This window comes from Artibeus jamaicensis, unplaced genomic scaffold, assembly GCF_021234435.1.
Source record: "Artibeus jamaicensis isolate MK-2021 breed Jamaican fruit bat unplaced genomic scaffold, CSHL_Jam_final contig_466, whole genome shotgun sequence".
In the NCBI taxonomy this organism is placed as follows: Eukaryota; Metazoa; Chordata; class Mammalia; order Chiroptera; family Phyllostomidae; genus Artibeus; species Artibeus jamaicensis.
In genome coordinates, this window is record NW_026521844.1 from 13,185,170 (window position 1) to 13,208,046 (window position 22,877).

Below are 22,877 nucleotides of genomic sequence, written 5' to 3' on the forward strand. Positions count from 1 at the left end.
GTGTGTCTATGCCACCATATTGATCAGAAGTCTCTAAAATTCTATTTGAACTTTCTACACCACATTTTGGATGACAAGATGAGGATATGTTGTGCATGCTGAAGGAATATTATTTAACCGATCCTCAGGGTGACTGTGATGGCACAACTTTCTTCAAATTTATGGCTTCAACATCAATGGGCAGGAAGCAGTATGATTACCTGTAGAGATTTTATTTTTGCTTCATAGTGTCGTTGGGCATTCTCTTTTTCTTTCTTTCTTTCTTTTTTTTTTTTTTTTTGTATACCTATCTCTATATTTATCTCCTCCTGAATTCACATTCGATACTCAGGGAAGTTGTCATGTTTACCATCTTCCTTAACCTGTGCCCTGAGTGGACTGGTCAGTGTGATGGCAATATGGAGCCCAGCAATGCTCACATACTTACACACACACACACACACACACACACACACACACACACACACACACCCGGGACTGCTTCAAAACCGAGCAAATTGCAAAATTATCTGCTATGACTCCTTGCCTTCAGAAAGTTTAAAATTCATGATTAGACTCTAAATCTGGCTCTTAATCCCTGGGATTATGGGTCTCTTTGAGAATCTAATGCAAGCTATAAACATTCTCTCCATGGCAGGAGAAAAATAAGCTCATCTGACTATTTATACCATTTCAGAGTGTGTGGAAACTTCTGCAGTTCTCACAGTGTGAACTCTGAGCCAGCAGCACCAGCACATCCTGGGAATTTACTAGAAATGCCTCGCCCCCAAGCCCACTGAATCAGGAATTTTGGGGTGGGAATAAGCCTTCCAGGTGTTTTTTATGAATATTCAAGTTTCAAAACACTCCAGAGCACTGGTTCTCAAACCTGCCTCCTCATTCCTCATTAGAATTACATGGTGAGTTACAAGAAAAAAAAAAAAAGGACTAATACCTGGGCTGAAGGAATTTACTATCTCTGGAGATGGGGCCTGGATTTTGGTGTTTTGTTTTTTTTTAAGCTCTCCATAGAAGTTAAGCTTTGTGGACCCAAATTTTAAAGATTTAGGCTACTTTTGGCAATTCCCAAACCAGAGCATGGTAGCCTTAGAGAAGATGTAGCAACAGTCTGACTCGTTGTTTCCGTTTACAGACCAGCCAAGTGAGGCCACAAGACTGAAGCTTTGCCACAGCAATACAGTTACTATCGATCGTCTCAGCCAGCATCCGTTCTCTCTTCCCTGGTCCGGTGCCACACTGAAATGGTGAACCCAAAGCACTCCCGAAGAAGACACATGTTATTAATGTAGCTAAATCACGGCATTTTCAGCTGCGGACCACAGACAACAGCTTTCAACGTCTGCAGTGCCTGCTGGTGTTTTCTTAGAACTCAGTTCATGGAGCTTCCTGGAAAACTAATAGGAGTAGATATTTAAACAATTTGTTAATGTTGGGGTCTGTACGCACGTATCACGCTGAGAGTTCTGTGAAGATCCGGCACTGAACGTGCCGCTGGTCTGCTCGGTACTGAGAAGGGCTCAGCCTTTGTGTGGCCTGTGGAAAGCAGCAGGGCTGTCGTGCAGCAGAGGGACAGACTTTGGGGGACAGGGCAGGAGAGCCTGGTGGCGTTGGGGGAAGCTCTGGAGCCAGGCGTCCCGTGTTTAATGCCAGCTCCACAACTGAGCTGCTCTGTGACCTTGGGCTTCTTGCTGAACCCCTTTGTGCCTCAGTCTCCTCACTTCTCATACAAGGTAATATCAGCACAACTGCTGCCGAGGGTTGTGGTGTTAAGTGGGGCTGACACAGGTGAAGAGTGGTGTCCACATCTGAGTCATGCTCTGTGAGTGTCAGCCCCTCGAGGGGGCGGCAGGCACAAGGGCTGTGGAGAGCATCCTTGGTGCTGCACGGGGGCAGAGAGCTTAGGAACCTGCCTTTTCCTTTCTTCTTTTTAAACCCTGATGATTCTAGAAATCCTCTCCTGCATCCTGGCTTCTTCCACACAAAGGATAAAATCAGTAAATAGAAATAATTGGGGATGGTGGGTGCACAATGCAATATACAGATGGTGTACCATAGAATTGTACACTTGAAGCCTATATCATTTTATTAACCAATGTCATTCCAACAAACTTAATTAGAAAATAAAAGAATAACCAATAAAATATATTTAAAAAGAGAAAAAAGAAAATAAAAGAAAAGCAAAAGAAATACTTGGGAAGTAAAAAGCACAGGAGTGCGCATCCAGGGGGCTGGAGTGTGGTTGTATTTATATAGGTGCCCAGAAAGATTATATACTATACTAATTTTGATTATAGTTTTTGAATTGATACTTCTCACAATTCAGGTTAGTATGAATTAATGGATAGCATTAATTATAACATTTGAAAAATAACAAAATTTTAGTATTTTCATTCCACACAGGAGCCTTAACTAAGGTAGCATGTTTTCCTAGACAGTTTTAGGAGCCTCAGTGAGACCACCTAGCACAGTGGCTGTGGGAGTGGACTCTCACCCTCACATACTCAGCTCTTTGGGAGTGGATCTGAATTTCCCATTGATGGGGCTCTGGGAAGCTGCAGTTTTGTTCTAAGCCTCGCTTTGCTCTTACACAAAATGGGCTAATCATAGTTTCTGTGTCAGAAGGCTGTGTCAAATACAGACAGACCCAGACTTAGCGAAAGAGAAACTTTATTCAAAAGGACAACTGCAGCAGAAGAATCTCCAGTCTCAGGCCATTTGCAGTTGCCTCAAGCACACACAGAAAAGGTGTTTCTTTCTCAGGGAGAGGTAAGCAGGCCTTAGCAGCAACAGGAAGCTGCACAAGCAAGGGGGCATGATGGCTTGGGTCTGATGGAAAGGTCTCTCACTGTGGTCAGCCCAGTCTCCTGGGAAGCAGATAAAGCAGCACCCGAGTGCTGTCCCAGGCTTAAGACCAAGCAGAGGGGCCTGTGGGGAGGAGAGAAGCTTCACAAAAGTCAAGACAAAGCAAAGGATAAGAAATGAACAATGGCAAACTCTTGGTCAGTCATTCTGAGGAGTAAGTGAAATTATCCATGCTATAACTTACCAAGATTTCTGTAAAAATGCTATTTAAAAAAATTACAAATACTTGATTGACAATGATGGCTCAAAGTGGCTGGTTTTAGCATTTCCTGGTAAGCTTTAAAAATTAAGTAACAGACAAAAGATAGACTTCATGCCTCGATTTTCAGATGCATTAAGTCTATGCAGGGGCTCAGGAATTGTAGTTTTAGAACATTTCCTGGGCGATTCTGATGATCAGCCGTGTTTGAGAACCAGTGATCTTAATATGTACATGGCTGCTTTTCTTCCTTCTTCCTGTTAAGTGTCAGATTTGATCTGTGATCTCAGAGTTCTCATGGAAGTGAGGGCAAAATCAAAAGACATGTAACTCCTCCTGTCTTCAGTGGCTGTCCCCCAGGGGCCAGCACTGGGTGAAGATTGGGAATTGCCGTATTAATAACTATTAGAAACCTAGCTGTCAGTGTGTCTAACTCACATGGTGTGGCCCATCAGCTCGGCTGGTGTAGAGGTGACTGCCTTGGCGGTGCTCCCTCTTGTACCTGAATCACGTGGCCAGCCCCACAGACCTCCTTGTTTCACTCCTGGGGGCCAAGAGCATTTCCTGGAAGGCTGCTTGCCTTTGAACAGACCTTTTCACAGATGGGGACATGGAGACTGAGAAAGTAACTTCCCAGATCCCTAGCTGGTACGCAGTGCAGTTGGGGTTTGAATGTAAACACAATGGATTTAACTCCTTATTAATGCCTGACTCATAAAACCAAATTTAATGTCATAATATGATACATAGAATTAATTATACTTATTATCTTAATTCTTGGGCCATAGGCCCCAGCCCACTTTATTAAAATGTTGTTTTTTAGTTTGACCAAAGGAGACATTTGTAGAGAGGTGAAAAAAGAGTGTTATTCATTCAAAATGTTGTCCTTCCTCTGGAATCACACATCACATCATCTTTATTATATGACCACTGAATTATAATTTTAACTTAATATACATAAGGAAACCTTTGCTAGTGATGGGAGCCACAAAGATGAGTCACATGTTCTTCACACGTATTAGCCAAAGGAAACCAAATAAAAGTTGTTTATGATACATCAATCACTCTTTTCCCCCCATAAATCTGAAACACAAAGAATAGTCTTAGTTCCTCACTTTTAATGTGCTTCCTTCCTCTGAATTATGTAAAACTTCCAGGGACACAAACAGGCGGATGCACAAAGAAGCAGCGTGGCAGTGCGTGTGATTTTATATACTTTCACTTTGGAAGAAGAAATTTCGTAAATTTACTTTGAATCTGCTTGAATGAATTTTAAAAGGAAGTCAGTTTGAAAGAGTTAAAAATATAAGGTGAGGGGCCAAACTCTTTCTCAGCTGAGACTAACATCAAACTCCAAGTTGTGCTAAGCTGGTTGGAAGGGAAAAGGACTACATGTGCCCTCCCTGAGCTTTGACAGTTCAGACACAGATGAAACTGATGACCCTAAGGAGAGAAGGTTAAGTTTAATGTGTCTTCCCACGTGCCATTGAGTTACAGAAGGTCATCACAGAGGTTCAAATTCGTCTATATCCCTAAAAGGTAGAAAAACCGATTACAATATTATCCTTTTTATTTTCTCGATTCCCTTTTTTCTTCTTCCCTTCCTATGACCCCTGTTGTACTGATCAATACCCCCCATTGATTGGTTACTTATATTAAATCCTCAGTGACTGTTTTTCCACATGTTAACTATTTTTCTCATCTGGATCATAAATTTCACCAAAATATAGGTTTTACATTGGTGAGTTCTTTTCTTTTCCAGAGAAAAAGAAAATACCCTGAAGCATGTTCCATACTAATAGCTGGCAACTTGAACCCAATATGTAGCTGCCTTTAGGACACAGTGAGAACATTTCATCTGAGACCATGATGGGTTAATGCTGACAGTATGTGCAAATGACAAATGCTGACTCTCTGGGGATTTACACATAGCATTATTGTACATTTCTATACTATATACAGTACTTTGTCAGCAGGACTATGGTCCACTGGTCCATTTTTAGTGAGACTAAAATTTTTGGTTAACTTCAGCCTGAGTATGTTAACATGCACAGAAAGCAAAACTTCTGGGTTCCAGTAACACTGTCTCAGTTTCCCCGGGTTGACAGAGGGGGCTGCCTGTACTATTCGGCCTGGCTCTGGTTTTCTGTAGCTGCCACCTCTCCACTAGCACTGCAGGCCAGTTTTTACTCGCCCATCCTGAGAAGTAAGGACCAAGACTTCAGCCTACCTTACAGCAGTTTATGGACACGGTCCCCAGGAGGCCATTGACCACCTGGATGGCACAGAGAACTATCTGGATCACTGCTATGACCAGCAGGATGGAGAAGAGGTTCAGATTCCAGGAAATGACATTCTCAGGCCCCCGGCACTTGCTCCATAAGGATTTGTCATTGAGGTAATCCCTGTCGGGAGCATGGGGAGGAAAGGAGACGTCTATAAAATGTAGGCAATACCCTAGACTATGAAGTCGCCATAATGATTTTTTTACAACACTTTTCATCCAAAACCTAAGTTAAATAAGAAATATATTCCATAATATCACTATTTTTAAAAATAATACCTAACATTTTTATTGACTATATTCTATGTGTTAGTGTGTGTTCTATACACTTTACACAAATGCACTCATTTCTTTCTCATAGAAAATTTATGGTTACTTTCTTCCTTTCCATAAGTAAACATATTGAAGCACAGAGTGGTTAAGTGACTTATGTATAGGACACACAGCTACTAAGTGACATAGTAATTTTTATGAGTTGGTCAAGAGAATGAGTAAATTCAATATCAGTTAGGGAGCCTGGAAATGAAACACTCCAGCAGAAGAGTCTCACAAATGTTCCTGGGCTTTATCTCCCCTATTACTATTCGGGACCACTTGGAATTTGGCAAGATTCTATCACATCTAGTGGCCAATGGAAGCCATGTAAGATGCAGTTGTGTTACACAGTTAAGAGGAAAAGCTTAATTTTTAAAAAGACTTCTAGCCAAACTGTGAATTTGACTCAACTGCATTTTTGTTAACATATGGGAATTCCACATGCAAATATATTTAATTAATAAATAACGCTAAATGATCTGCTGCCTTAACATGTATTTTACAAAAACTTGAAACAGGAACACTGCGATATATTCATGAATTCCGTGTGTTAGGAGTCCACTGCATATAACGGACGCCCTGCTATGAAGGAGAAATGTGCACTATGCTGTCTTCACCAAAAAGCACAGGAAAGTGCGCCAGTCTTTGGGGTTATTATTATTGCTTCTCACATGCTTAGAGCCACAAATTGGTCACACCTGTCGCCTTATTCCCCTTTATCCTCTCGAGGCCTCAGTGGGAACATCTGTCTGCATGTGGCTACTACATCAACACCCACCTATTGTTTTGGGGTCTTTCTCATGGCTCGTGTTTCTGATAAATTCTTTAGTAACTAGTACACACTTATTTAAATATGTTCTGTGTTCAAATTTGAAAAATCTTTGCAATGATGGAAGATGCCCTGGCATTTCATGAAGTCAAAGGAAGAAGGGAACAATCATTTGCACTTGATTTAAAAATAAAAGACTGTTTGTAGCATTGATTCACCTTTCCACAAGAGCACAGGTTCTAGCTGCTAGCTGTGCATCTTACCTGTAAAATGGGAACGAAATCCTCTATGAAATCAGAGAGTTACTGTGAGGATTCACACTAGCACAGTGCCTAGCATACAGTAAGTGCTCAGTAAATGCGAGTATTGTTATAATGCTACTTAATCTGAGCTGTCTGGTCTAAAGGACAGAACCTGGTATTTTGGATTCTGATGGATGTGGGTTTGAGTGCAAGCAGTCCTCTTACAGCTGCAAATTACTCATGCAAGTTACTTACACTCCCCACCCCTTTCCCCGGGCGGTATTAGTTTCTTCATCTATGGAGTAGGCTGAGAAGAACCTCTCAATTGTGAGAATTCACTGAGATGATACCCATATGAATTGCTGTGCAAGACCTCTTTTCAGTAGTTACTTTTTAAACACTCGTCTTTCTGTTTTGCATTTTCCCTTGTACACGTATTTGCAATACTTTCTTGTACAGTTTTTAAACTTGATGATGATAAGGAGTTCTATAGAGAGACAATATTTTCCAGACACATTTGGTAAAGAAACGACCCTGAGATGAAGTGGTTGGCAGTGCTGAGTTCTCTCCCTCTTCTGAAGAGCGTGCAGTGCTGGGATGACAGCACCTCCTGGTGGAGGGCTTAGTAAAACGCTCGGGGGTGGGGGCTGGAATTTGGAAGCTTGGATTGAGTTCAGTCCCAGCAGCCCTGCTGCTGCCTCAGCCCTCACAAGCCAGCACAGAGGGCCATTCCAGGCCCTTCTCTCCCCTGACTCTCAGGTGCTGAGCCTTGCTGAGATCCCGGCAACGACTGCTGTGCCCAACCTCCAAGCCCAAGTGAGACCAGATCTCATATTTCAGGGACCTGGGGACTCATCCTGTTTCCACATTCTGTGAAGCAAGGGGAGCTGGGGCGGTTTACACCCAGTTGACTGAGCCAGAGGTTCAAAGCATCCCGTTCTTGTGCAGGGCATTTCCACCCGAGCTGCAGTGATCCCGTCCACGTCGGGAGAGAGTGCCGTGCATTTCACGCACCTCACTTCCTGCAGCTGAAGGAAGGAGCAGGGGAGCCTGACCGCTCAGCCCGGCCCCTCTGCCCGGCTGCTCCAGGTGCCCCCTGCTGCTCCAGGACAGGCCCCTGATGCTCCTGCCCTCAGCTGCCCGTGGTGCCCCTTCAGTGCTTCCCAGCACTCTGTGTACCATCTGGCCGTGTGGGCAGGACCATGTCCCCTGTCTCTGTCCCCAGTTCCAGCACAGGCAGTTTCAGTGAGTACCAGCAGTTTTCAGGGACCGGGACCTGCCCCTGTTCCAGGCTCTGGGGCAGCTGCTTTACATCACCTTCCCCAGCTGGACCAGGAGGTGCTGCTCCCCTTGGACAACGCCTGGCAGGGAACCAGCTTCAGGAAACAGTTACTGAGTGAATGAACAGACACCCAGTGGAGATTAAGAAGCTGAGGCTGGAAATGGAAGTGCCTGGATCTGATCTCAGGTCTGTCTGACTGGAAAGCCATTGCTCCTCACCGTTACATAAACCCCTGTAATGAATAATACCTCCTTAGCATAGTCAGAGTATGATCTATCGATGAAATACATAAATACATGTATAACATGCGCCGATCAAGTTCCACCTTTACCACAATAAATAGATTATTTTCTCTGAGTCTTCTTGGGAGTGCTCCAAAAGATCGAATTAAGTCGCAAAATCATTAATGGCATGCCTGTAGCAAAACTGAAAAAAAAAAAAGTGTTTCTGCTCTCTGAAGTGAGCTGGTGGGAGCCGGGTGGCAGTCCCATCCCATCACAGGCAGGTGTGAGTGTGCCGGGGACGCCTGTGGTCCCATGGCAGAGACGGGAGAATGTTGTGCTGCCTGGTGTGTAGCTCGGCGTCTGTTGTGTTTGCTTTCTCCCTCCTTTGCTTTGGACACAGATTTACTCTAATTGATTTTAAGTTGACCAAGGATGGTATTATTCACATAACTGAATAAATAGTAAAACCTATCTACACTGCACTGGTGTTGTTAGAACTAACAAGAAACAGGTCCTTGAAAGGAGACGGATTCTGTAGCTCACAGCCACACCCCCAGGAAGTAGACCGAAGGCCATCGGGGTAAGAAACCTCAGGAGACGGCTCAGCCTTCTGACCTCCGGATGCGGTGCTCAGGCGAGCCAAGCCCTTGGCAGTGCGGCCCCAGCAGTCCTCTCTGAGAGGAGAGGGCTCTCTACCGTAATGCACATTTGGAAATCACTGCCTATAACAGAGGTCTTGTATTCCTGTTTAACTATAGAGAAGGATGGGGATGATTTTTCATGTGAAACTCGTGAACACATCAAGACCTCGGGTCGTAACAGAACCACTACCAGCATTTCCTGCAACAGAATCCTGCCCTCAGGTTCTCTAGCCTCTCACTGTAAGTTAATAACATGCATTCCAGTTAATAAACTGCTGTCCAATAGCTTTTCTGGTAATGATCTCATTCTTCCTGGTGCAGCAGGACTGACCAACTGTCTTTCCTGACCTTCCATGTGTGTCGGTGACCGTGCTGGGAGGAAGGGCTGCCTTGGAGAGCAGACCAGGAGGGTCCCGCCCTCGCGGAGGTTAGAGGCTGCCCAGCAGCATCTGGCAGACTGCCTGTGTCCATGGAGGTGTCCTAGGTCTGTGATCCGCAGCACAGTCACTACCGGCCCCGTGTGGCCTCTGAGGACCAGGAAGATGACTAATGTGATTGAGGATTTTTAGAGTTTACCTCACTGAAATGGATTTCAATGTAAATAGCTACATAAGGCTACTGGCCAGTGTGTTGGACAGTGCAGTCGAGAGGCAGAGAATGTGTAATGTGAAAAGACTGAGCCTGGACACCCTGCCTGTGCCCCCAACTAGTGGACCGACTTTGAGCAGGTCAAATTCATTACACCTGTCTTGGCAGGAAGTAAATTACCTTTTGGGGTTGTTACGGATATTAAGTTATAATTTTTAAAAAATAAAACAAGAAAGTTCCTCATAAACTACTATAAACCTTGAAAATATGAAGTTATTTAAATGAATTCTATTAACATAAACTCTCATGGAGAATCTATAATGTTTCCAGTGTCATTTGCTATAAACTTGCACCTTAAAAATGGTTTCATTATAAACTATTAGTGAAAGCTTTGAGCTCTATTAGTGAATAATCATTCTTGTTTTATAAGATTTGCAGTGGAACCCAATACTCTATCAATATTACTAGTTGTTTCATGTGTCTGCTAATAAATTTTGGACGTGTGTAAAAACACCACAAATCTCCTTCCCTCAGGCCAGCCGAGGTGTCCTCTTTCATTATTGCTCCTGGTCTCTGTCTGAACAGCAGTTAGAGGTGAGATTGGGGGTAAGGTCTTGTGCAACTTCACTCCAGTCCACAACTCCAGCTCTGCCTGAAAGAGCGACATGCCTGAGACTTGTAAATTAAGATGACAGGACATGTGTAGTTTCTCCCCTTGCGGTGTCAAGAGGGCATTGCAGAGTATACTTTACCCGTTGTGGAAGGGGTAGCCCCACTCGTTATTGTCCATGAGACATTTAGGACCCTTCCTGATTGAGGTGAGTGAGATGATAAATGAGTACCCAGCACCCAAGAATCCAATCACAGCAAATATTACGGAGGAGAACATCTAAAAGAGAAAGAATAAGAGAGACAGCCAGGTTCTTAAGGTGGTCCATATGTTGTTCTTAACACACCTAACCAGCCCGTTGCTGAGCATGGTTGCTACAGGGTTGTCACAGGCAGGAGTCAGTCTTTCCAGGAGGTGGGGCCTCTGGGGTCTTGGGGAATTACTTTGGTGTCATGTACCACACAAGTTCTGCTTCTGAGAAAGAGTAGAAGTCTAGAAATTCTCATCGTTTGTAGTTACATTCCTTGAGCTTGAAATGGTTGAGCCCAGCCTCCCTTCCATATGGTAGCAGCCTTTAAAATATCTGCAGGTGTTTTATATCTTAAACATCTCTCATTTTGTATGTTCAACATCTCTCCACCCCTTCCACTCTCTGAAAAGTTTTCTCTTTGGGTTAAATAAGCCCAACTTTCCATTTATTCTTCTTCTTCTTTTTTTAAAAGATCCTATTTATTTTTAAAGAGAGGGGAAAGAATGGAGAAAGAGAGGCAGAGAAACATCGATGTGAGAGAGACACATAGGTTGCCTCTCATACATTCCCTGACCAGGGACCGAACCCACAGCCTAGGCATGTGCGCTCAGTGGGAATCAAACCAGCGACCTTCTGCTTTGCAGGACAGTGCCCAAACAACTGAGCCACACCTGTCGGGACCCGAGTTCTTTTAAATATTTTCATATGACAGAGATTACTTAACAAAATATTAATTATACTAGCATCTTTCTTTTTACTTAATTAATTATAAATCAAAATAGACTTATGCAATGTGAAAGGCAGAAGCAATCCTGGAACCCAGTTGGCTGTCTCCTACGGATGAATCATATTAGGCCCAAAGATGCGATGTTGATTCTAAACAGTAGTAGGAAAGTAGTGTGGTAACATTAATAATTTTGGAAATAGTGGTAGAAAATGATCACCTCTATTAACTTTACTTTGGTGACTTGAAGGTTTCCTGCAAAGCACATGATTTTAAAGTCAGCAGACCCAGGCTGAAATCTCAGCTTTGCTACTTTTCTGCGTGGTGATTTTGTGTAACAAGTGTTTCCTCAGAGTCTAAGTTTCCTGACTTATAAAACGGGAATGGTGAAGCTTACCTAAAAGTCTGTCGTGAAACCTAAGTTAAATGTCAGGTTCTTTCCTTTCCATTCCGTGTATTCCTAACAATCTTCCTGTAATGTGTATTTTGAAGGTGGGGTTTGGGAGTAGAGAGGATCGGATTGTGCCTGGGCATTTGAAATCCACATAATAATGGAGTTCCACTTTAGCCGGTATTTGTTTTCACATCATATATAAATATGTTTTCGGTGCAAATTTCTAGGCAGCTCTGACCCCAAGTACCTTGTGAAGCCTTGTCTGTCTTCCCATGTAGAAGCAGCCATTCTCTCCCTATCTCCCACCCCAGGTACTCTGACTGCCTAAGCTTCTATCACAGCACAGTGCCTACAGCACTTCAATGTATAGCTTTTTATGGCTGTCTTCCTTAACCATAGCACAGACTCCTTAAAGCCATGGACAGTGAGTTATATGAAGCTAGTTGGGACTCTGGGTTTCTAACTACCTGTTGGATGATTTCAATGACTAAAGTTTTGTATCACTCCCTGTTTAGAATGTTTCCTTAATTTTTATGTCTAGGGTGTCCTGAATCCATTCTCACCATCTAGAACATTGGTAAATACAATCTAGGTCATAAATAAATAAAAATTTAGGTGAATTTCTTATGTTAGAATAGGTGTTCTTTTCCAAAATATGTCTTGGTGAGTGATTTTGGAAATTGTTAAATTACATAAAGTTAAATAACTTTCTTTTTTTCATTGTAAATGTGTTTTTAATCAGATTAGCTTGGCATGTAGCTAAAATATGCATTTATTTATTTATTTACTCTGTCACTTTTGTTTTAATTTTTTTATTGTTGACACTGTTACAGAGGTACCCCATCCCTCACCTTGCCCACTGCCACCCAGCCCCTGCCCCGCCCTCCTCGGGCCTTCACTGCGCTGGTGTCTGTGTCCGTGAGGTTTGTCCATATGTTCTTCAGTTCATCCCGTCCCCTTCTTTCACCCACTCCCCCCACCATCGCCCTCTGACATTCCTCAGTCTGTTCCATGTACCCATGTCTCTGGTTTTATTTGGTTCATTCGTTTATTTTGTGCATTAGATTTCACATATTAGTGAGATCACATGGTATTTCTCTTCCTCTGACTTGCTTAGTTCACTTAACACAACAATCTCCAGGTCCATCCATGGCTGTTGCAAAAGGTGAGAGATACTTCTTTACAGTTGCATAGCATCCCACTGTGTAGAGGTACCACAGCTTTATTATCCCCTCATCTTCTGGTGGGCACTTGGGCTGTTTTCCGATCTTGGCTATTGTAAACAACACTGCTAAGAACGTAGAAGTGTATATACTGCATTTTTCTGTGTATAACAGAAACCCAGGTTTGTGTGCAATAAAAAAGTGCACTTTTATACAATGAACTTCTATACATTAAAAAGTGCACAAAATACAGTAATCTTTCTGATTGGTGTTCTGGGATTCTTAGGATATATACCCAGAAGTGGGACCACTGGGTCAGAAAGCACTTCCATTTTTAATTTTTGAGGAAACTCCATACTGTTTTCCACAGAAATTATACCAGTCTGCATCCCCACCAAGAGCAATAGAGGGGTTCTTTTTCTCTACTTCCTTGCTGGCACTTGTTGTTTGTTTACTTATTGATAGTAGCCATTTGGCAGGTGTGAGGTAATACCTCATTGCAATTTTAATTGGAATCTCTGTGTAGATCCCACTTTTTAGCTGGATCGTTTGTCTTTCTGGTGTTAGTTGCACAAGTTCTTTATATATTTTGGAGGTTAACTCATTATCAGATACAGCACTGGTGAATATGTTCTTTCATATGATAAGTTCACTTTTCATTTTGTTCATGGTTTGTGGTTCATTTTCCTTTTGCTGTGAAGAAGCTTTTCGGTTTGATGGAGTCCCATTTGTTTTGTTTTTCCTGTGTTCCCTTGCCCTAGGAGGGCAGCAAAAATATCAGCAGAGATGTTGGTCTGAGAATTATCTGAGATTTTACTGCCTGTTTTCCTCCAGGAATGTTTTTTTGTTTTGAAATTTACATTTAATTTTTTTAATTAAATCTATTTTGAGTTTATTCTTGTGTTTAGTAGAAGTTGGTGGTCCAGTTTTCTTTTTTTTTTTTTTGCAAGTACCTGTCCAATTTTCCCAATAGCAGTTATTGAAGAGACTATATTCCATAGTATGCTCTTGCCTCCTTTGTCAAATATTAATTGACCATAAAGGTGTAGGTTGATTCCAGGGCTCTCTGTTCTGTTTCATTGGTCTATCTGCCTGTTCTTGTGCCAGTACCAGGCTGTTTTGATTACAGTGGCCTTATAGCATAGTTTGACATCCAGTATTGCAATCCCTCCGATTGTTCTTTCTTTCTCAAGATCTCTGAGGCTATTCTGAATCTCTTCTGTTTCCTTATAAATTTTTGGAATATTGGATTTTTTTTTAGATTTTTATTTTATTTATCTTTAGAGGGGAAGAAGAGAGGGAGAGAAATATCAATGTATGGTTGCCTCTCATACGTCCCTTGCTGGGAACTGGCCTGCAACCCACGCATGTGTCCTGACTGGGAATTGAACTGTGATCCTCTGGCTCGCAGTCCTGCGCTCAATCCACTGAGCTAAACCAGCCAGGGCACTATTGGTATTTTACTAGCCAGTGTGTAAGGTCTCTGCCTTGTGGCGCTATCTGTGGGGGAGGGGCAGAGAGGGAACACCCCGGCTTGCTGGCTTGCTGGCTTGCTCATTCTTGCTCCACTTTTCATCATTTCCCTTGCTTCTCACAAGTGGGTTGTGCCCCTTCAGTTGCTTATTTGTAGGTGGGTGGGTTTGTGTATTTTCTAGTACTTCATGGGCCTCTCCAACAGACTTTCCTGTGATATAGGGAGTTTGTTCTGCTGCCTCAACCCCTGTAGATTCTTACAGCCAGAGGTTTTTGAGTCTTTAGTTTCCTGTGCTGAAACCCTGTGTTTCATGGTCTGTCTTGCTCTTCATTTGTTCCTCCTGGCTTATCTGTGCATGCATGTGCGATGGCCTGGTCTGCCAGCCAGTGCCTCACCTGCATGGTCTGCTGCCTTTCTATGTGTCCTCTCTGCCCCCTGCCTGGCTTCACCCCTCCTACCAGTCTGGATGAACATTTCTTTAACTCCTTGGTTGTTGGACTTCCATGCAGTTTGATTTTCTGGCAGTTTTGCTGAGCTGGGCATAGGAGGGGCCAAGCTGTACTCTAAGGCTGGTATACATTCCCTATAAGTAAGAGGGTGCTTATATGTTAAAATTTACTTTTATTGTTATTTTCCATCCACAGGAAGAATTCTAGGAATCCTGCCTAAGTCTGGTTATCGTCTTTACCTCAAGATGCCCAGCACAAGGGGACAGTGTACCCTGGCTGGTGTCTTCCCCCCAATTACTCACCGCAAATCTTTTTCCACAGCTCTTGATGCCACAGCACCCACAGCAGTCATTGTACTTCAGGTCCAAGAACATGTTAGCAGGTAAGAGCATCTATGAGCAAGAGAAGCACCTCAGAATGGGTCTGAGATGTGAAAGGGAGGCTCATACCTGCCTGTGTGTGTGAGGAGTCTCAGCTATAATCTGGACTTGGTGGCCAAAGGGACTCACAGGCATGGCTCATAGGGTGGGCAAGTGTTATTGAGCATTTAGATGCCACTTGGCCAGACTGCAGTTTCAATGGATCAAGATTTCAATATCTGACAACACGAATTTCCATTTAGATGGTGGGTTAGGAAAAGAAAAAAAGTGTCCTCAATTGTCATGAAAAGTATTTCCCTCTAAAGCAGAAGTTCCCAATCTCTGTTGGGAACAAAGGTCAAGAAATCCTTCACACATGAATGGGAGGAGAATCCATTGATGCCTGCCTCTCTGCATGGCATTTAGTCAATCAATTGGCTAGAAAGTGTATTTCTACCCCCCACTCCCAGCATTCCTAGCACTTTCTCTTGAGTGACCTTCAGTTTGGTTCCTAGAACTTAATTGAGCCATGAGAACTGTCAGCCCAAGTTTAAATTACCTAGTAAATGTGGGGGACATGACCTCCTTGTCAGGCCCTGATGGAGAAGGGAAAAATTAAGGCATTGCTTAGGCAATTAACCATGCAATGCTTAGGTTTTTGTTAGCAACAAAATATCTTCCACATCAATAAGAGCTTGATTTTAGAAGAATGCGATAAAAATCTCCTTCAGAGGGATTTTTAAGGCTTTGTACTCACCAAGAACCCGCTCCCTAGTATTCCTCCAAAATACCAAACCTCTTGGGAAAGGTGGTTGATGTTGTCTATCGCTTTTCCTCCAGGGAAAAATAGCAGGATGTTACACAGGAAGGCAATTGTGGAGAGGAAAAGGAGGGCGACTCCCAAGGACTTGGCACGGCCCCCAGTGCACATGGTGGGGAAGTCCTGGACAGGTCTGTGGACAAGGCCCCTGGCTGACTCCTTCCTGAGGCCTCTTCAAAGTTATTAGCCAGCAGGTCCTAGTACGTTTCCCCTCTCAATCTGTATTTTGGAGCTGAGTAGCAAATCAGCCTATGAACTGTGTCTGCTTCAGCTTCTCAAATAGAGCAGAACCTCAGTGGTGAAGGATATTTATATATTCTCCTTGACCTGAAGTCCTTTTTGATTTTGTACCTCATTTACAGCAATCATTTTGCCAAGTGTGTTCTATAGACTCTGGTTTTATCAGGATAAAAGTTCTACCAATATAGGATTAGGTGATTAAAGACTTAGGTAATAGCTTGGACAAAGTGAACAGAGTTCTTTACTTCAAGACTTCTAAGAACTTTCATATGTTCGCATGCATTGTGACTCAGGCATTGTGAGTAAGGCAGGTAGCTGGGCGGGGTGTGTATGTTGTGTGTGCAGGGAGGGGGTTGACCTACAGAACCCACTTCATAAAATGCTTTGAAATTGTCCTACAGCCATCTATGAAGGCAGCCTTTTAATAACATGGTGAAAAGAAACTCCTCACCGCTATCTTGGAACATGAAGAGGGAGGACATGGGTGCACAGAAGCTTGCAATTAAATCCTGAGATTATACCCCATGATGAGGAAGTTACCACAGGCAGGGCCTCTCTGCTCTTTCACAAAAGAGCAGCTCTTCACGCTGCTGTCAGGGGAAAGCACAGGTCGTAGGTCAGACCCGCAGGGCCTTCACACGCGCCTTTCCTGTCTCCCTGGACTTCCCTGTCTCCCTGGACTTCCCTACTCTGGACCGTGTCTACCCAGAGCAGTGAAAGATTCAGCCGCATCTCTGTGTCTCCTAGGAGTGAACATCAGCACCAAGTCAGTGTCAGTTGTGGCAGTTGAAATTTTGCCCAGAGATGGAATATTTTAGACCTGCAGCAATATAATCTTCTGATTAAATTTAGTCACAGCACAGATGAAGATGTGAGTCTGTTAACACTTGGACTCTCCTTCTCTCAGAAGCTTAAGAAGAGTTAAATGGTTCCTTTCATTCTGTTACAGGAGAAAACGCAGGACAGACACCCATGAACATCAACCCCCAGCAGACCCGTTTCCCGGATTTTCTGGACTGTCTTCCAGGAACCAATGTGGACCTCGGCACTTTGGAATCTGAAGACCTGATCCCCCTCTTCAATGATGTCGAGTCTGCTCTGAACAAAAGCGAGCCCTTTCTAACCTGGCTGTAATAAACACCATTGTAACTTGGGTGCAGCCATGACCTGACATTTCCTGGGCCTCTTGGAGGAAGCGATGGAGCAGAGCAAGTCTGCAGGTGAACCGCTTTCTGCCTCCATGACTCTTGTCATGTTCCATGTCAGAGGGAAATGCACGGTTGGAAACCACTGTAGTCACAAGTGAGTAACAAGAAGGGGTAGGATAGAGAATCATCAGGCATTTCCCACCTAAAGTATATATCTTACAATAGTGAATACAGTAAAGATACACTCAGAACAGAGAGAATTAAACAAATGCTTTATGAAGATGCGATGCAGGAATAAAAAAATGAAACAAATGAAACTATTATCTCAGAAGAAATTATTTGGAATAGAATGCCTTATCAATAATACAATCTATAGGGCAAATTCAGAAACTTAGAAATTTGGTAAGAATCCAGAGTCAGTTAATACTCCTGATGAAAGAGGTTTTTGTGAATTTTAAGTCTTCTAACTGGTCTGTTCTGAATGTCTAGTGACAGCTGTCTCATCAGGTGCTGTCTACTTCAGTTTTAGGAAATCTTCATCTTCAGGTCACTAGATAGTCTGCAGGTCCAGTCAGGGTAAGATGCTTTCTTTAGAAATGTCGCATGAATCCAGGAATCTATTCCCTGGAGTTTTTTTGGCATGAGTGTTTGCTAGCAACTCCTAACAGGGGACTTTTCGGTGAGGTTGAAGACAGTCTTTCTGGAGGTGTCCTTTCCAGTAGACAAAATCTCCAGGTTGCAGAGTATGTTGCTTAAGGCCTTCATCTGCCTGGAGCAAGCACACTATGAAAAGATTGCTGTACCATAACATGGTTAATTTTGACAGAAGCAATTAGGCCATCATAGTATTGAAGCAGGTCTTTTATCAGCTGTGAATGAAGAGAGGCAGAGGCTGTGTGCATTGAGTGTCCTAGGACTAATTCAAGACTATTTCAGTTGGTGAAAGTTTGTGAGTTCCCAAGGGGGTGGATCTGAGATTTAGAGGGACCAGTGACAATGCTTTTGACCAAGGTATTTGGACGATCTCTCCAAGTTTTGCCAATTGAGTCTTAATAATGCTGTAAGCACATTCAAGTAACCTGAGGATTGAGGGTGGTAAGGGCAAAGTGTTGTATAAAACTAGCCAAACAACACACACTTGGAAAGCATCTGATCCATAATATGGGTTCTCCTATCACTATGGAGTTTGTTCCTCAAGTAGGGATAATGTTTTGTTCCTCAGGTAAGGAAGGACTTCAGTCACAGAAGAGGCAGTAGCCTGTCTACAGGGAAAGCTTCAGTCCACTGAGAACATATACAGATCCCAATACTGAAACACATTTATATCCATGAGATGAGGACACTGTATGAAAGCTGTTTGCCAAACCTCTAATAGTCTGTTAGGTCACTTAAAACATCTGGGGGCAGGCTTCCCTGGGTTGTACTTTGAAAAAGTGACACAAGTGAGATTGAGGCTTTTTGTTTCTTTATTATTATTATTCCCCCACCCACACTGATTCATGGATGTAGAGTCTCTAGTAGGACTGGGTTGTTACTTGGTTTGAAAGAGATCTTTCTCTTCTTACCAAGCTAACAATTGCTGGATTTCCAATCTTGGTTTTCCTTTTATGAGACCAATTGTTGCCAGCTAGCAACAGCTAGCTGTTTCTAAGTTATCATTTGGGGAAATGATATCTAGCCAGCTTTTCTAAGTTATCATTTGGGGAAATACCTTTTCAATTCTTGTTGGTTCCTTTAAAAGCAGTATTCCCTCCAGAAGTGTCAGCAAGTTGACTTCCTTTAACTTCAGAGAGATGTGCTTAGAATACCCTGGGGACTTGATGATAGCTAAAGTAGCAAGCAAAAGTATGGCTTCCAGTAATTCCAGGACATATGGCCAATTTTAATTTTATTTCCACTGAAAGTAAGGAAGCCATGTTGTTTCTTCAACATTCCAAAATCATAAGTTGCTCCAAAAGCAGAATTGTCAATATAAATGCTGTCAGTCTTGACCTTGGCCTGGATGCAGGCCAATGTGAGCAAGAATGAGCCATATAATTAGACTTGTCAGGCTACAGTAGCAAAGGCCAAGGTGCTGCTCCAGTTACAAAGGGTGTTGACATTGCATTTCTTGTACAACATTTGCCATTGTCACCTTTTAAAGATGAACTCTCGGTGAACCACGAGCAGCTGGTGTTACTCAAGGAGTTTCCTGCAGATCATCACGAGGGGTCAGGAGGCGACCTGTCAGTGTTCAGCAGTCGTGAGAGGATCGGTTGGCTCTTGGTGATGGTTGGTCTGTAGTTTTGCTCCCAAACCCAGTCAGTAAGGGTGCAAGGGATCCTTCCACTTGCTGCCTACTGGGAAAATGTCTAAAGGCAGAGATCGGTGAAAAAGAAAGAAATATTTTATTTAACAATCACAATAAAGGGAAAGGGTAGAAAACCCCAAAATAGCTATTTAAGTGTTTGTAACAATCATATAATTTGAAATAATGGCAAGTTTCTGCCTTACAGCCCATTTTCTCTTAGACACTCCCCCAAAAATCACCTTGTCCCTCTCTACCAGCTCAGTTCAAGGTTACACCAAGAACTACTTCTCCCACCCAAAAGTATCTTAAGCCAGGTGGCTTAGCTGGTCTCCAGTCATTGTCCAGTTTCAGGCATCTTTGCGGGTCTTTGCATCTAGGCCTCCTACTGGCAGCATGCTGTCCACTGCACCTCACTGGCCCGTGCGGGCAGCTGTTGACCGCCCCCCCCCACTGAGGGAGGGGCACAGGACCTGCTGCTGACAGGCCCGGCCTCCTCCCCTCCACTCCCACCGTCTCTCATGTCTGGGGCCCAGGACTTTCAGCACAAGGAGGAGCAATCGACAGGAGCTGTGTTGCCCTATGCTTCTTTTTTTGTTTTGTTTTTTTTTAATGAATCTCTCCCCCTCAGATCCCTTGTGCACCCCAGCACACATCACCCTCGTTGTCAGGGCAATGTGCACATGTACCATTCAGTCCCTCCCCATTTCAGGGAGCAAGTCCCCTGCACAGTGTGGTTGCATTCCGATGTGGTTGTGGGAGGATGAGAGTACCCCATTCACCTGCACCACCATCTTGACTAGAAGCCAAGAGGGGCTTTGTCAGTTATGGCGGGGAAAAGAGTAGTGAGGTGAAGGTTATTATGACATGGAAGAGTTATGTGAGGAGTGGTTAACAAAAGGACCTCATAGGAGGTAAAGCAGCTGACTGAAAAATGTTGAGGTTAATGAGAATTCAGAAGAGCTCCCACTGCATGAGGGACAAAGATGGCTAAAGGGGATCCCACAGTGACTTCCTCAGTGGCCTTAACCAAAAGGGCAGTGGCCACAGTGGCCTTAAGGAAGGAGATGTCCCCGTGCCACAGGGCCTAGCTGGTGCTATCATACCCTGTGGATTGGTGTTGGTCCCCAAGTTATTGGGTACGTACCCTGAGGGCATTCCCTTCCTTTTCATACACACAAAGGAAAAAGGGGATGCGGCCTGCCAAGGCCGGGTGGGCTCATTTAAACTCTCCTTTAAGGCTTTGAAGGCTATGTCAGTCCTGATCTTCCCATAAAATTGGGTTGGGGCTGTTCATTAGTAAAACATATAGAGGTCTATCTATAAGGGACAAATTTGGAATCCACTCCAAACAATACCCAAAGAGCTTGATAAAACCTTGCAGTTGATGCTTAGTTTGGGGTTTGGGGCAACTTAGGACACCATGAAGCCTATCTGGACCTAGATGCTGCCCTTGCTCTGATATCAAATGCACTAAATATCAAACTTGGGTTTGGACAAACTTCATTTTTTCCTTGATGACCTTATGTCTCTCAAAGGCCAAAAGCTTTAGCAAGCAGATGATATCTTCCTGTGAGGAGACTGGGGAGGAAGGCTAAGAAGCAAGTGGGTCACATACTGCAACACAGCGGAAGCCCCAGAGAACTTCATATCATTTATATCAGCCTTCAGGATTTGGGGGAATTCAGAAGGGCTCCCAGGAAATCCCTGACAAATAACTGTCCAGGTTTCTTTCCTTTCTAAGTGAAGATAAAAAGGTATTGACTACTTTCATTAACTGGAATGGAAAAGGGTGCACTGCGTACATCAGTACAAAGAATTCACTTTCGGTTGACATGGATGTCAGTAGCATATGAGGTTAGAACAACAGGTGTTAAGGTGTAACAATACTGTTTATTGCTCAGAGATCCTAAACAAACCTCCACACTCAGCCCTTGGGTTTCCTCAAAGATGAAAGAGAGTGTTACAGACACTAGTGGAAGGGAGAACAAAGCTCTGAATCTGGTATTCTTTTTACTTATACCTTGAAGGTCTTCTCTAGGTATGGGATATTGATTTATTCTGAGGGGTTTTGAAGGATCTATTTGAATTTTAATAGGAGGTGCACTGTGAATTCTGCCAATAACAGTGGAAGATTTTGCCCAAAAAGAGGATGGCAGCTGATTCCATAGGGACAAGTGATCAGTGCTCCCAGGTTCAGCTACAGTGGCACTGGAAATAGAGCAAATAAAAGATGTCAAAGGGTCATTTAATTTGCCTGATTGGTTATTCTGATGCTACTGTCAAATTCTAGAGTTATTCCCCACTTTTGGGAGGAAAAAATTTCAGCATGATACTTTTCTAAGAAGTATTGGCCTAATAAATGAGTAGGGGCAAGTTCCAGTGCCAAATGGAAACATGAGCCCCTTGCTCAAATGAAGAATTTCAAGGTGGTGGCATCAGAGCATTTGAACAAGTGCGGGCCCTTCTCGGTGGGAGCCTGTGTGATGCCGTGAAAAGCATGTTTACAATGCCAGCCTTGCCCATCGCAATCTTGCAAACAGAGGATTTAAGTGCTAACATGTTTCTCTATAAAATTCTACAGAAGAGACACTAATATAAAGGGTTTTATAAATAAGAAATTATAAAAATTAAGCCAGGGAATTATTAATATTTCCTTCTGAATATTACCTTTCATCAACTATTTAAGGTAATCAGCTCAGTTTCCAATAGGAGGAGAGAATTTGGTGGGTGTGAGACCTCTGGTCCTAAGCCAGATTTGGTTTCTCCTGAGGATGCCAAAGAACGTGAAACTTATTTAGGATCTCCCCTAATATCTCCTAACAGTCTCAGTGTCACAGGTATCAACAACAAGCAAATATATATTTCACATTCATTCATTCACCTCTGTACTTGCTGAGCCCCTGCCATGTAAAAGGCACTGAATAGGCATTGGAAATACAAGGATGAAGAAAACTCAATCCTGTTTGAACTTACAGTTTAATCAGGGCCTTATATTATGGAACAAAGAGAAATGGGAGCTCAGGGCAGGGAAGAAAGAAGAGGAGTGAACAGCCTCAAACAGGTCATGGTGTCTGAAGTAGGCCCTCTAGCTGGGCAGTGAAGGATTCCTAGCTTCAAGGAGTTCCCCAGGCATTTCAGGTAAAGGAAAGAGCATATAGGCAAGCACAGGAATTTGGCAGAAGAGGGGAGAGGTCCGTGGTCCTAGAGGGAGAGTGTGTGGGGACAATGAGGCAGGAGGCAGGGCCCAATAAGGTAGGAGGAGTCGATGAACCTCTAAGGGGCTCATGCACTTTGCCCCAGAGTTGGAGTTTATCCTACATAGTGGAAGCCCCAGGAGGATTTCCAATAGCAGAGCAACTTCAGGCAAACAGGCCAAAAAGTGGAAGTGGACGAAATTGGAGAGAAGGTGGTGGCCCTCTCCAAGTACAAAGGCCTATTTGGTGCTAAGAGGACAGGAAGAAATTGATGTCATGGCCTCTGCCTCCAAACAGTAATGTGAGGTTCATCCAGAAAGAGTCCAGCCATAGTTAATGTAATGAGAACAGTTTGG

At 43.4% G+C, this 22,877-nt stretch overlaps 1 protein-coding gene across 1 annotated transcript; it reads right to left on the bottom strand.

Moving 5' to 3' along the window:
• Positions 1 to 5,237: 5,237 nt before the first annotated feature.
• On the bottom strand, positions 5,238 to 15,760 carry LOC119052996 (transmembrane 4 L6 family member 4). The gene is made up of 4 exons (XM_037150411.2): positions 15,587 to 15,760; positions 14,773 to 14,862; positions 10,159 to 10,295; positions 5,238 to 5,466 (listed from the first exon to the last, which is right to left on the bottom strand). Exons 1-4 carry the CDS (start codon positions 15,758 to 15,760, stop codon positions 5,283 to 5,285), a joined length of 585 nt encoding a protein of 194 aa, XP_037006306.2. The 3' UTR covers positions 5,238 to 5,282.
• Between the last annotated feature and the right edge of the window lie 7,117 nt (positions 15,761 to 22,877).

Coding starts and splice junctions, on each gene's coding strand:
- LOC119052996 (XM_037150411.2), bottom strand. CDS start 15,760: ATGTGCACTGGGGGCCGTGCCAAGTCCTTGGGAGTCGCCCTCCTTTTC. Junction 10,296..14,772: donor GCTGTGGAAAAAGATTTGCG/GTGAGTAATTGG, acceptor TTTCTCTTTTAG/ATGTTCTCCTCCGTAATATT. Junction 5,467..10,158: donor GGCTACCCCTTCCACAACGG/GTAAAGTATACT, acceptor TGCTCCCGACAG/GGATTACCTCAATGACAAAT.